The 14328-nt window shown below is 52.9% G+C and overlaps 1 protein-coding gene across 1 annotated transcript; it reads left to right on the forward strand.

Moving 5' to 3' along the window:
* The first annotated feature begins 4525 nt into the window (after nucleotides 1–4525).
* On the forward strand, nucleotides 4526–11390 carry ATP1B2 (ATPase Na+/K+ transporting subunit beta 2). Its single transcript, XM_032139333.2, has 7 exons — nucleotides 4526–5240; nucleotides 6981–7109; nucleotides 7448–7552; nucleotides 7659–7864; nucleotides 8241–8297; nucleotides 9126–9224; nucleotides 9330–11390. The coding sequence occupies exons 1-7, from the start codon at nucleotides 5129–5131 to the stop codon at nucleotides 9492–9494; spliced, it is 873 nt and encodes a 290-aa protein (XP_031995224.1). The 5' UTR covers nucleotides 4526–5128; the 3' UTR covers nucleotides 9495–11390.
* Nucleotides 11391–14328: the final 2938 nt, after the last annotated feature.

Consider the following 14328-nt stretch of genomic DNA (forward strand, 5'->3'; position numbering starts at 1 on the left):
TTTTAGTCATGTCCCTGTTTTGGCCACTTATGCTGGCAACAGTGACATAGAAGGAAAGGGAAGGCTGAGGCAACCCATAGTTCCTTTTCCTTTCAGTCCTTCCTTCCTTATCAGGAAGCTGAAGATAGAAAAATGTTAGGCGGGGCTCACACCTGTAATCCTAGCACTTTGGAAGGCCAAGATGGCAGGATTGCTTGAGGCCAGGAGTTTGAGACCAGCCTCGTCAACATAGAGACCCCCATCTTTTCTTTTAAGAGACCCCCCCATCTCTAAAAAAGAAAGACTGGTGGCCGGGCGCGGTGGCTCAAGCCTGTAATCCCAGCACTTTGGGAGGCTGAGGCGGGCGGATCACAAGGTCAGGAGATCGAGACCATCCTGGCTAACATGTTGAAACCCCGTCTCTACTAAAAATACAAAAAATTAGCCGGGCGTGATGGCGGGCGCCTGTAGTCCCAGCTACGCGGGAGGCTGAGGCAGGAGAATGGCGTGAACCCGGGAGGTGGAGCTTGCAGTGAAAAAAAAAAAAAAAAAAAAAAAAAAAAGAAAGAAAGACTGGGTGCGGTGGCTCATGCCTGTAATCCCAGCATTTTGGGAGGCCGAGGTGGGTGGATCATGGAGGTCAGGAGTTCGAGACCAGACTGACCAACACGGTGAACTCCCATCTCTACTAAAAATACAAAAATTAGCCAGGTGTGGTTGTGCACGCCTGTAATCCCAGCTACGCAGGAGGCTGAGGCAGGAGAATCACTTGAACCCGGGAGGTGGAGGTTGCAGCGAGCCAAGATCGCGCCATTGCACTCCAGCCTGGGCGACAGAGTGAGACTCCGTCTCAAAAAAAGAAAAAAAAAAAATTTAAACATTAAATATCAAAGCAAAGCCGGGCGCGGTGGCTCACGCCTGTAATCCCAGCACTTTGGGAGGCCGAGGCGGGTGGATCACGAGGTCAGGAGATCGAGACCATCCTGGCTAACACAGTGAAACCCCGTCTCTACTAAAAATACAAAAAATTAGCCGGGCGAGGTGGCGGGCGCCTGTAGTCCCAGCTACTCGGGAGACTGAGGCAGGAGAATGGCGTGAACCCCAGGGGGCGGAGCCTGCAGTGAGCCGAGATCGCGCCACTGCACTCCAGCCTGGGTGACAGCAAGACTCTGTCCCAAAAAAAAAAAAAAAAAAAAAAATCAAAGCAAAAAACACCATGAGAAAGCTAGGCGTGGTGAAGTGTGCCTGCAGCCCCAGCTACCTGGAGGCTGAGACTGGAAGGTTGTTCATGGATATGCTGGGTACGGTGGCTCACACTTGTAATTTCAGCACTTTGGGAGGCTGATGTGGGTGGATCCCTTGAGTCCAGGAGTCCAGGAGTTCCACACCAGCCTGGCCAACATGGCAAAACCCTGTCTCTAGTAAAAATATAAAAATTAGCCGGGCGTGGTGGCCTGTGCCTGTAATCCCAGCTACTCAGGAGGCTGAGACAGAAGAATTGCTTGAACCTGGGAAGTGGAGGTTGCGGTGAGCCAAGATCACGTCACTGCACTCCAGTCTGGGTGACATGGCAAGACCCTGTCTCTAAAACAAAAAACCACCAGAAGCTGAAAGAACTATGGATGAAAGGAAAATAGTTTAGGCCGGGTGCGGTTGTTCACACCTGTAATCCCAGCACTTTGGGAGGCCAAGGTAGGTGGATCATTTGAGGTCAGGAGCTCAAAACTAGCCTGGCCAACATGGTGAAATCCCATCTCTACAAAAAAATACAAAAATTAGCCAGGTGTGGTGGTAGTCCCAGCTACCCGGGAGACTGAGGGAGGAATCGCTTGAATCCTGGAGGCAGAGGCTGCAGTGAGCAGAGATCATGCCACTGCACTTCAGCCTGGGTGACACAGTGAGACTCTGTCTCCAAAAAAAAAAAAAAAAAGTTTATATTTTAGTGCCTCTAAAGGCACTTTTTTCCCTAGGTTTTGAACAAGGGTCCCTGCATTTCCATTTTGCACTGGATCCTGACAATTATGCAGCTGGCCCCGCTTCAGTCTATTCTGCAGCAGACTCGGGACTAATTTTCTCAAAATACAGCTTTAATTAGGCCACTCCTCAGCTGAAAGTTCTTCAGTGGCTTCTTATTAGCCTTCATGATAGAGTCCTGATTCTTCAGTCTAACCTGCAGGATATTCCGCAATCTACACCCATGCCGTGTCCCCAACCTCCTTTCCCACTAGTCTCTGACTAGTCCTCTCCTGGAGCCAAGCCATCCACTCCTGGGGTAGACTGTGCTTACTCCTGACTTCACACCTCTGTGCATTTCATTCCTTTGTCCTGGAAGACTACCTACCCTTCAGAGGCCAGCCCCAACTCCCATTCATTCATTCAATACATACCATTTTTTTGAGATGGAGTTTTGCTCTTGTCCAGGCTGGAGTGCAATGACACAATCTCAGCTCAGTGCAACCTCCACCTCCCAGGTTCAAGCAATTCTCCTGCCTCAGCCTCCTGAGTAGCTGGAATTACAGGCTCCCACCACCGCACCCGGCTAATTTTTGTAGTTTTAGTAGAGATGCAGTTTCACCATGTTGGCCAGGCTGGTCTTGAACTCCTGACCTCTGGTCTGTAACTCCTTTGCTCAGGTGATCCACCGGCCTCGGCCTCCCATAGACCTGGGATTACAGGCATGAGCCACCGGGCCTGGTTGAGATAATGATTTTTTTTTTTTTTTTTTTTTTTTGAGACGAAGTCTCACTCTATTGCCCAGGCTGGAGTGCAATGGCGCGATCTCAGCTCACTGCAAGCTTTGCCTCCGGCGTTCAAGCAATTCTCCTGCCTCAGCCTACTGAGTAGCTGGGACTACAGGCACCCACCACCATGCCCAGCTAATTTTTTTTTTTTTTAAATTGAGATGGAAGCTCTGTTGCCCAGGCTGGAGTGCAGTGACGCGATCTCAGCTCACTGCAAGCTCCGCCTCCCGGGTTCACGCCATTCTCCTGCCTCAGCCTCCCAAGTAGCTGGGACTATAGGCGCCCGCCACCACACCCAGCTGGTGTATTGTATTTTTAGTAGGGACGGGGTTTCCCCGTATTAGCCAGGATGGTCTCGATCTCCTGACCTCATGATCCACCCGCCTCGGCCTCCCAAAGTGCTGGGATTACTGGCGTGAGCCACCGCGCCCGGCCTAATTTTGCATTTTGTCTAATACGGGGTTTGAGACGGAGTCTTTCTCTGTCCCCCAGGCTGGAGTGCAGTGGCGCAATCTCGGCTCACCGCAACCTCCACCTCCTGGGTTCACGCCATTCTCCTGCCTCAGCCTCCCGAGTAGCTGGGAATACAGGCGCCCGCCAACACGCCCGGCTAATTTTTTTGTGTTTTTAGTAGAGACGGGGTTTCACCGTGTTAGCCAGGATGGTCTCGATCTCCTGACCTCGTGATCCGCCCGCCTCAGCCTCCCAAAGTGCTGGGATTACAGGCTTGAGCCACCGCGCCCGGCTTAATTTTGCATTTTTAAGTAGAGACGGGGTTTCACCATGTGGGCAAGGCTAGTCTCGAACTCCTGACCTCGTTATCTGCCCGCCTCGGCCTCCCAAAGTGCTGGGATTACAGGCATAAGCCACCGTGCCCGGCTTGAGATAATGATTCTTAACATGTGGTATTTAGAGCAAGTATACTCCCGCCCTAGACTGTGAGCCCCCATGAGAGCTGTGCCTTCAGTGTCACCTCTCTGGCCTCCCCAGGGCTACAGCACACAGTCTGTAGAGGTGCTCAATAAATGTTTGTTGACCCAAGTAGACACATAAGGAGGTGAGTTCAGACGTGGGGGTGGGGGTGCCGGGAGGCAGAGAACCGAAGTAGACCTGGCTGCAGGGCTGGGGTCTCAGGGCAGGGCTGGGAACTGGGAATGTGGTGTTGAGAGGGCTTCAGGGAGACGTGATTGGAAGATGGGGAAGCCTCTGCACGTGGACAGAGCCAGGTGGTGTGGACAGGGGCTGTGAGATTGGAGAAGGAGGCGTCTGGGGAACTGGTAGCGGCTCCCAACAGGGGAACGTCCCTCTGGGGGTGGCCTTTCTCCATCTCTGCGTGGCCTGTCCTAGCTTCCCTCCTGGCTCGGCCAGCCTCCCGGCTGGTCTCTTCGCTCTCTTTCTTGATCTCTAGCTCTTTATTCCTCTGACATTCTGCCCCGTCTGCTCCCGGAATCTTCTGCTGCATCTGTATCTTAGTCTCTTTCTAACTCCCTACCTGGGGCCCCCACCTTTGAGCATGTATCAGCTTCTCTCTCTGTTGTTGCGTTTCTCTGGGGTTATCTTTCCCTCTACTCCGCCCGGACACGCCCTCTATCTCCTCCTCCCACCCTGTCCCAGTCTAGTACCTGGGGTGGGGGTAATGGAGAGACAACCAGGTCCCTAAGAGGAGTCAGGGGGGCGGGCTCAACCTCTCCATATTTACATATGTATAAGGTCGCCTGGGCCAGTGGCGAGGAGGCGGAGCTTCTGGGGGTGGGAAGGGGGCGGGCACCCCCAGAGCCGCAGAGTATAAAGACCGCGCTCGGCGACCGCGGGACCCGCACTGCTGAGGAGCGGAGCCTCCGCCTGGGGGGCCCCCCATCCCTGGCTCTCCCCCAACTGCGCGTCCCCGCCCCACCCCCGCGGCTGAGCCACCACTGGTGCAGTGGTCTCCGCTTGGCGGAGGGAGCCTTGAGCTTCGTTCCACAGCTTCTTTGCATCTTGGATTTCGGGGCGGCCGCCTCCCCCACCTTTCTCTGCTTTTTTGTACCCCGCTTTTTTCCTGCGTTCTGCTCGGTTTTTGTAGCCGTCTGTTTTTGCACCCCTTTTCGTTTTGTTTCTAGACGATTTGGGGGGGAGTGAAGCTGCATTTATACCCCTTCCTCTTGTTATTCTCCCCTGCTCTGACAGCACCCCTTTTCATCGCAGTTGGGGGCCTAGGATCGGTGCATCTTCCGCCACGCTGCCTGCACCCCGCAGCGCGTGGCCGTGCACCCCGGAATCTCCAGCAGCTGCATATCTGAGGGGGGTCTCCTTTGCCCCCGCCGCCTTCGCTCCCCGCGCTTTTGGGTGTGTAGAGGGCTTCAGCGCGCGGCGCCCCCGCTTCTCCGCAACCCCCCGCCCGGCGCCCGGACTCGCCCCGCGCCGCCAAGATGGTCATCCAGAAAGAGAAGAAGAGCTGCGGGCAGGTGGTTGAGGAGTGGAAGGAGTTCGTGTGGAACCCGAGGACGCATCAGTTTATGGGCCGCACCGGGACCAGCTGGGGTACGCAGGGCCGGCACGCAAGGGGCGGGGGGAAGCCGCTGGGCGACGCCTCGGGGGCGCAGGGTCCCGCCGAAGCGGCCCCAGCTCCCCTCCCGGGTCCCCGGCGTCCAGCCTCCCTGCCGGGCTCTGGGCTGGGAGGGGGCCGAATCGCCAGTCTAATCTCCCCGGCTGGCCGTGCGGAGGCGGAGAAAGTAGGTCACAGCCGCCTTCCCGCCCCCCGCGGAGCCCCCTCGGGCGGGGGGTCGCCAGCTCTGCCTGCGTGTCCGCGCTGCGGCGCTCACACTCCCTCTCGGGGCCTGTCCGCTCCACACGGGCGTCCCCCACCTCCAAAGAGCGCCCCTTCCCTCCCTCCCGCTCTCACTAGCTCCGCAGCCCCGTCTATTTTTAGCTTGTGCCCACCCCCTGGACCCTGGGAACGTTCATGAGGGGGCGGGTCTTGGGGGGGTGTGTTAGGGGGGTTCTTCACGGCGGAAGTTGTCTGTATCCCACCGCCTGGCCTTGGGAGCCTTCTGGGACTGCTTTGTGGGTTGGGGGGCTGCTGATAGTATGAGTTTTTCCGAGGCTGCTGGTTTTGCTCCCATGTCGGTGGTGGAGGGAGGAGTGGTCACTGTGGTGATTTGCGTGCATCAGCCAGCCAGGTGTCTGTGACAGTCGGATGACTAGGGAGCCTCCCCAGACTGACTATGGCAGGACTCAGGGAGTTGTAGTGGCCGGGGGTGGCGGTGGTGGGGGGGTCTGGTGACCGGTGCAGGTGAGGGTTGGAATTTTTCCAAGAGGGATAGTCAACCTGGGACGTTGAGACACAGGGGACAGAGGACACTGTGTGACACGATTTACAATCTTTCCACACGGCACTGTCTGCATCAGTCCACCCATTCAGCGGCCTACACGAGGTGGGTCCCATGCAGTCCATTCCCTCAGGGAACTCCAACTCCAGCCCCTGGGATGGGAAGAATCCAGCAATGCTTGGGAGAGCCAGAGGACTTCATGGAAGAAGTGTCCTCTGAGATGGAAGGATTGGGAGTCCAGGGTGGTGGGAACAGCTGGCCCTTGGGCCCTCACTTCAGGCGGGGGAGCCATGGAGAGATCCCACTAAGGGAAGGCTGTGGGAGATTCTGCCTTTCCTCCCTGCCTCTGCCCAGGGTGCTGGGTGTGAACTGAGGGTGGGGTGACTGTTGAAGGTTCTAACAAGCTGTCTCTGAGAGATTTGTAGCTAGGCTAGAGTGTTAGGTCTTTCATTTCGGGAACTGTGTTCAAAGTTTGGCTTCTGAAGGGCACCAGGAGAGAGATTTTGCTATTCAAATCTGAGGGTCCAGGCTCTGCGGGGTGGTATGAGGGTTTGCTTGTGAATGGTGGCCAGTACCCGCTTAAAAAGTCACCGTGCTAGCACAGCTTTAAGCATGAGTACAAATGCAGAGGTAACAGATGTGTGCCTTGTCAGGACTATGCATGGTTGAGAAGTTGGAAATGGAATCGGAGGCAAAATAACAGACCTCCACAAGGTTGGGCTTCACTGTGCCCTAGGACAAGGAGGGGGCTGGGAGTCATGGCTAGAAGCCAGACACAACCGCCTGTTTCCAGCTTGTCTCATTTTGCTCCCAGAGGAAGGCTCTAAGACATCCCTGTGGCTCTGTGATCAATCCCAGTGCAGAACTTCAGAGTGGGTAGAGGGGTGCATGGGGATAGGTGAGGTTATGGTGGGAACCTTGGGCCCTGCTGACCCTGTTTCCTCCTCCCTAGCCTTTATCCTCCTCTTCTACCTCGTTTTTTATGGGTTCCTCACCGCCATGTTCACCCTCACCATGTGGGTGATGCTGCAGACTGTCTCCGACCATACCCCCAAGTACCAGGACCGACTGGCCACACCGGGTGAGTATGGAGGCTCCCCCTGCCAGCTACTCTAACTGCTCTTGTGCCCCCAAACCTCCAGAAGGAACTCATAGTTCCTTCCAGGAGTTTGATTCTGATGACCCAATCCCCATGTGCTGGGAAATTCTTCTTGAAATCTGTCCACCTTCCCATTTCCTGCAGTTGGGAGCTGTGTGATTTGGTCATGTGGCAGACAACCACAGATCACCCTCCCATGAAGACGATCTCAGATATTCACTGCTGTCCCCACCCTGGTGTTCCCTGTGTCCATTTTCTTCCCTCTGTGTGCAGCCCCTCATCTTATAGATACTCCCAACTTCTGCCTTTGTCGGCTGTAGGCTTGATGATTCGCCCCAAGACTGAGAACCTTGATGTCATTGTCAATGTCAGTGACACTGAAAGCTGGGACCAGCATGTTCAGAAGCTCAACAAGTTCTTGGAGCGTGAGTGTGGGCCTGGTTATGTGTCAGTTCAAGACTTCGGGCAGGGGACTGGGGACCTTGGAAGTGGAACATCTGGCCCCTGACTCTCTCCCTTCCACCTCTTTAGCTTACAACGACTCTATCCAAGCCCAAAAGAATGATGTCTGCCGCCCTGGGCGCTATTACGAACAGCCAGATAATGGAGTCCTCAACTACCCCAAACGTGCCTGCCAATTCAACCGGACCCAGCTAGGCAACTGCTCCGGCATCGGGGACCTCACCCACTATGGTTACAGCACTGGGCAGCCCTGTGTCTTCATCAAGATGAACCGGGTACCTATGACCTTGGTCCCCACAGTGAACGGAGGAAGGATCTGGGGACACCACCTGCAGACAGTTGCATCCTTTCACTGGGGCTAATGGGCATGAGAGAGACTTGGATGTTTGTGTAGCTGAGAGGAAAAGAGAGGTGGGGCCCTTGGAGGCTAAGCTCTGCAGCTAGAAGGCTGGATGCCTTTTTTTTTTTTTTTAGACAGGATAGACAGGGTCTCGCTATGTTGCCCAGGCTGGCCTTGAACTCCTGGAATTAAGCTATCCTCCCGCCTCAACCTCCCTAGTAGTTAGGACTACAGTCCCCGGCTTAGCTTGGTCTGGATGCCCATCTTTGACAACTTCTTCTGACTCTCTTCACCTTCCACCCTCACTCCAGGTCATCAACTTCTATGCAGGAGCAAACCAGAGCATGAATGTTACCTGTGCTGGGAAGGTGAGTTCATTGGGCCTTGTCCGCCAGCTCACCTGAGTGTTCTTCATGGTTTCTGTGTAATTCACCTGTCTCTCCCTATCTTCTTTGCTCCTAGAGGCCCCATCACCATACAAACAAGGGGGTAAGAGTGGGCTTTTGGGCTCCACTATAGCTTGAACTCCGAGGGCCTCACACTCCTCTTGCTTCTCTCTAGGATGCAGAGGCCTGCTCTCCTAGGGGCCAGACACACGCCCTCCTCCACCAACGCCCTGGCCTCTGGCTTCTCTCCCTAACGCTTCCACCTTCTCCTTCATTCCCAGATTGTCCGTATCTTTTGCTCTCCCTCCCATATGGACCCTACCCGTCAGTTCCTTCTAGGTGTCTGGTAGCTGCTGATCTGTTAGCACCATCTGCCACCACTTCGTTGTCCTTGGGACCCTGTTCCCCCCTTCCCCCCCAGTCTGTCCTTTCTAGAAACTAGCTGCTCCCTCCACATCCCCTTCCTTGCTTCCTATTCAACCCTTAATCATGTATCTGTTCTTTCTTGGCTCTGCTCCAGAAACTGATTCCTGAGGATGGGGTAAGAACTTGGGGTAGGAGTGGAGTAGGAGGCTTTCGTGCCATTAGCAGCCTTCAGGAGTTCCTAGAATGATGACAGAGACAGACCATCCCCTCATCTACACACGCACATGCAGACACACACACAGACTCACAGCTCCAGGGAGGCAGACTTGAGACAGGAATAACTGAGGGCAAAGGAAGAACAAAAGAACAAATGGAAGTCTGGTGAGCTCCTGGGTGCCTGCCATCCCTAACTGGCTCACCCCCTATCTTCCTGCACCCCCACAGCGAGATGAAGATGCTGAGAATCTTGGCAACTTCGTCATGTTCCCTGCCAACGGCAACATCGACCTCATGTACTTCCCCTACTATGGCAAAAAGTTCCACGTAAGTCCCAGGGGAGGCCCAGGCTGATGGCGGGTGCGGGTGGTGAGCTAGGGAAGGAGGCCGCATTGCCCCAGGCCTAGACCCTGCACTGCTCCTCCGGCCCAGGTGAACTACACACAGCCCCTGGTGGCCGTGAAGTTCCTGAATGTGACCCCCAATGTGGAGGTGAATGTAGAATGTCGCATCAACGCTGCCAACATCGCCACAGACGATGAGCGAGACAAGTTCGCTGGCCGCGTGGCCTTCAAACTCCGCATCAACAAAACCTGAGGCCCGTTCCTCCCACCCCACCTCTCTCCTGTGGATGCTCCTGGAATGTCCCTGACCCTGCCTGATCCCTCCCTCACCCACCCCAAAGGTATTTTTGATAACAGAGCTATGACTTGTCTGAGCCTCACACCCTTTTCCTTGACTTCTCAACCCAGCCTGAAGTCCATTGCGGTTCCCTGTTACTCACCTTTCCCACCGACTTCTCCCAACCTCAGATCAGTCAGAGAGGGAGCTGGGCTAAGATGGCCACAGAGGAGTTAGGAGCCTTTCTAGTTCTGGTTTAGCTGTGAGAGCTATCCACTCTCCTGCCTGCATATCCCCTGAGAGTTATAGGAAGTGCCCACTGACCCACCCACCCACCTACACCCCCCCTCAACACACACACAAACGTGCACATGCATCTCATTTCACCCCTTTGCTTCCAGAGATGAATGTGGCACTCCCTCCTTCCATTCCTAAGCTCTAGCCACTGTCCCTTGATCTCTCACAGTTTCTCCCTGTCTACACAATCGCCATTTTGGTGACTTTGAACTTATCTGGCTCCTGGGCAGGTCTTCTCCTCCTCTCCATCCCTATTCCCTCCTCTGAAATGCACCCCTTTGTAATTGAGGACAAGGTGGTTCTGTGGCCTTTTCCCTCTTTGCTGGTACATTCTGCTTCTCACCCTCTGGTGACTCTGTGAGCTGGGAAATGAGGGACTGGAAGCGAGGCCTGTGTTGACCCTTCCTGAAAATCGTCTAGCAGCCCCCGACTTCAGCAGTTTTTCTTTCTTTCTTTTTTTTTTTTTTTGAGGTGGAGTTTCGCTCTTGTTGCCCAGGCTGGAGTGCAGTGGCGCAATCTCAGATCACCGCAACCTCCGCATCCCAGGTTCAAGCGATTCTCCCCCCTCAGGCTCCTGAGTAGCTGGGATTACAGGCATGCGCCACCACGCCCGGCTAATTTCTTTTTTTCTTTTTTTCTTTTTTTTTTTTTTTTTTGCATTTTTTAGTAGAGATGGGGGTTTCTCCTTGTTGGTCATGCTGGTCTCGAACTCCCGACCTCAGGTGATCCACCTGCCTCAGTCTCCCAAAGTGTTGGGATTACAGGCGTGAGCCACTGTGCCTGGCCTTCAGTTTCCTCCTAGGCCCTTCTATCACCCAAATAGCTGCTACCCAGAGGGGCGGGGTTGACCTAGGCTGAATATCCACTTTGTTTTTACGGATGGCTCCCTTCCCCCATTCGCCTTCCCAGAATATCCTTCAAGTTCCACTTCCCAGGGAGCTCTGGGGGAGGGGTGGCCATTCTGGCTCCGTCCCCAGTGGCCACCTTGGAAACATCGGCTGGCTTTGGGACTATTCCATCTCCTTACCCTGAGCCCAGATCTGCCCCCACCATCCTCTCTCTGGCTTCTCTTAGCAAGTTATCAACTAATCACTAACTCCTTCCCTTTCCTCTGCATGCCGGCCTGAAAATTCCAAATCTAGCCTCTGAATGTCTTGGCTCCATCTCTTCAGACCCCTTCGCCTTTAAAAAAAAACAAAATCAAAAACAAAAAAACCCATAATGCCCATAGAATGTCAAATGAGGGGCCTCCTGCCTCCTGCTCTGAATATTCTGTAGCTGTAGAGGCATTTTAACCCTTTGTCCTCCAGCATCCCTTCACTTCCTCATCCTCTCTAACCTCCTTTTTCTTTTTTTACTGCTGCAGCCTCCACACTCCACCCACAGGTGGACCCTTCCCTTTTTCTCTAGCTGGATCTGTGTTTCTTCCCTTCGGGCCCCCATGTTTTCCTGCACCCGCCCTACCATGGTCTCTCTCTGCAGTTATTTAATGCCTGTGTCAGATCTACTGTAAAAAGAGGATTAAGTAAAATAAAATGAGAGCAATTATATATATAAATATATATCATACACAGAGCCCTGCGTGTGGGTTGTTCCTTTCTGAGCAGTTGGAAGAGCCCAGGGAAGGAGTGGAGGGTGGATCTGGGTGGTCCCAAGGGGATCCCCCAGGCCTTGGATGCCACTCCCCAGCTTTGATCTCTTCCTTCCAGTGTCTGAGCATCTACCCACTTCGCCTTGACTAATTTAGTACGCACTATCTTGAGATGACTCCATACAAGAGAGGCAGGAAGCCTACGTCCCTTTTGTACAGTGATGTTTACGAAGTGCCTACTGTGTGCATTCTAGGCACCGTGAGGACACAGTTATGAAAGAGGCAGAGATCTTGCCCCCAAGGAGCTCCCCAGTTTAACAGGAGAGATGAGGAGCACACGAGAAACTCTCATACAAGGTAGACCTAAACATGCTTCGAGGAAAGGGAGAGAGCCTGTGATGATAAAATTCAGAGCCATCAACTGCTGTCTGTCAGGCACGTTAAAGGGAAGCTTTCTCAGAGGAGGTAGCATTTTAACGGGAGCTTAAAAGAGGGGTGATTTGGAGAGAAAAGAGCATCAGCAAATGCTCAGAGACAGATGAGAAAAGTTGACTAGAAGAAACATGAATGTCAAAGCAATATGAGCTGGGCGCGGTGGCTCACGCCTGTAATCCCAGCACTTTGGGAAGCTGAGGCGGGCAGATCACCTGAGGTCGGGAGTTCAAGACCAGCCTGGCCAACATGGTGAAACCCCGTCTGTACTAAAAAAATATATACAAAATTAGCCGGGCGTGGTGGTGCCCACCTGTAATCCCAGCTACTCAGGAGGCTGAGGTAGGAAAATCGCTTGAACCCGGGCGGTGGAGGTTGCAGTGAGCCGAGAGTGTGCCATTGCACTCCATCCTGGGCAACAAGAGCGAAACTCTGTCTCAAAAAAAAAAAAAAAAGGAATATGAACTATAAGATACTAATTTTGTGCAAAGTAAACACACAGACGGGGCGTGGTGGCTCATGCCTGTAATCCCAGCGCTTTGGGAGGCCGAGGTGGGAGGATTACCTGAGGTCAGGAGTTCGAGACTAGCCTGGCAAACGTGGTGAAACCCCGTCTCTACTAAAAACACAAAAAATTAGCCGGGCCTGGTGGCAGATGCCTGTAGTCCCAGCTACTTGGGAGGCTGAGGCAGGAGAATCGTTTGAACCCAGGAGGCAGAGGGTGCAGTGAGCTGAGATTGCGCCATTGCACTCCAGCCTAGGCAACAAGAGCGAAACTCCGTCTCAAATAAATAAATAAATAAATAAATAAATAAATAAATAAACACACACACATAATGATAGAAAAAATATATGATGTTTCTTGTGGTATATGGGGGAGGGGAGGGGCTTATAGCTAATTTTTATTTTCTTATCGGGGCCTTTTCTCTTTTTGCAATGAATTGGTCTTAGTATCTGTTTTAAAAAATAGCTTTATTACACACGCATCCATCTATACACAATTTTATCATGAATGCATAATATACACACATGCATGCACACACACACACACACGCACACACACACACACACACACACACACACACACACCCCTCATCATATAGAAAAGGATCACTGGGTTTTGGTCATTGTTATACCAAAATTGGGCCATACCATACACACTTTCATGCGTCTTACTTTTCCCACTCAGTAAATATCATATGTGAGTACTTCCCCTGGCAGAGCTCTAATTCATTTTAAATTTTATTTCTTTATGAACTTAATTATTTATTTATGCACTTCTTTATTTTTGAGATGGAGTCTTGCTCTGCCGCCCAGGCTGGAGCGCAGTGGTTTAATCTCGGCTCACTGCAACCTCCACCACCCGGGTTCAAGCAATTCTGCCACCTCAGCCTCTCGAGTAGCAGAGATTACAGGCGCCCGCCAGCACACCCGGTTAATTTTTGTATTTTTGGTAGAGACAGGGTTGTGCCATGTTGGCCAAGCTGGTCTCAAACACCTGACCTCAGGTAATCCACCTGCCTTGGCTTCCCAAAGTGTTGGGATTACAGACGTGAGCCACCTCGCCGGGCCTCCTTGATAATTTTGATATGAGCTTTCTGCATCATTGTTCCTATCTATTGTTTGTCTCTTGACTTTGTAGTATCTTTTTTTTTTTTTTTGGAGACAGAGTCTCATTTCCTTACCCAGGCTGGAGTGCAGTGGTGCAATCTCGGCTCACTGCAACCTCTACTTTCCAGGTTCATGTGATTCTCATGCCTCAGCTACCCGAGTAGCTGGGATTACAGTTGCACGCCACTACGCCTGGCTAACTTTTGTATTTTTAGTAGAGAAGGGTTTTCACCCTGTTAGCCAGACTGGTGTCGAACTCCTGACCTCAAATGATCCGCCCACCTCGGCCTCCCAAAGCGCTGAGATTACAGGCGTGAGCCACCACGCCCAGCCTAAATTTTTGATAGAGATAGGGTCCTACTATGCTGCTCAGGCTGGTCTCAAACTCCTGGGCTCAAATGATCCTCCCACCTCAGCTTCCCAAAGTGCTGGGATTATAGGCCTGAGCCATTGTGCCTGGCCAAGGTCCTAGTTTTATTTTTTTCAGTTGTGCCAGCTTCATTTATTTTTTTCCCCCAAGGCAACTTGGAAATGTGTGTTGGGCAAAAAATATATTTTTAAAAGAGATGGGGCTGCGTGCGGTGGCTCACGCCTGTAATCCTAGCACTTTGGGAGGCCGAGGCGGGTGGATTGCCTGAGCTCAGGAGTTTGAGACCAGCCTGGGGAACACAGTGAAACCCTGTCTCTACTAAAAATACAAAAAATTAGCCAGACGTGGTGGCAGGCGCCTGTAATCCCAGCTACTTGGAAGGCTGAGGCAGGAGAATCGCTTGAACCCGGGAGGTGGATGTTGCAGTGAGCCAAGATCACACCATTGCACTCCAGCCTGGGCGAGAGAGCCAGACTCCATCTCAAAAAAGAAAAAAAAAAAAAAAAAAA

The sequence above is a fragment of the Hylobates moloch genome, unplaced genomic scaffold (assembly GCF_009828535.3).
Source record: "Hylobates moloch isolate HMO894 unplaced genomic scaffold, HMol_V3 SCAFFOLD_19, whole genome shotgun sequence".
Taxonomy (NCBI): Eukaryota; Metazoa; Chordata; class Mammalia; order Primates; family Hylobatidae; genus Hylobates; species Hylobates moloch.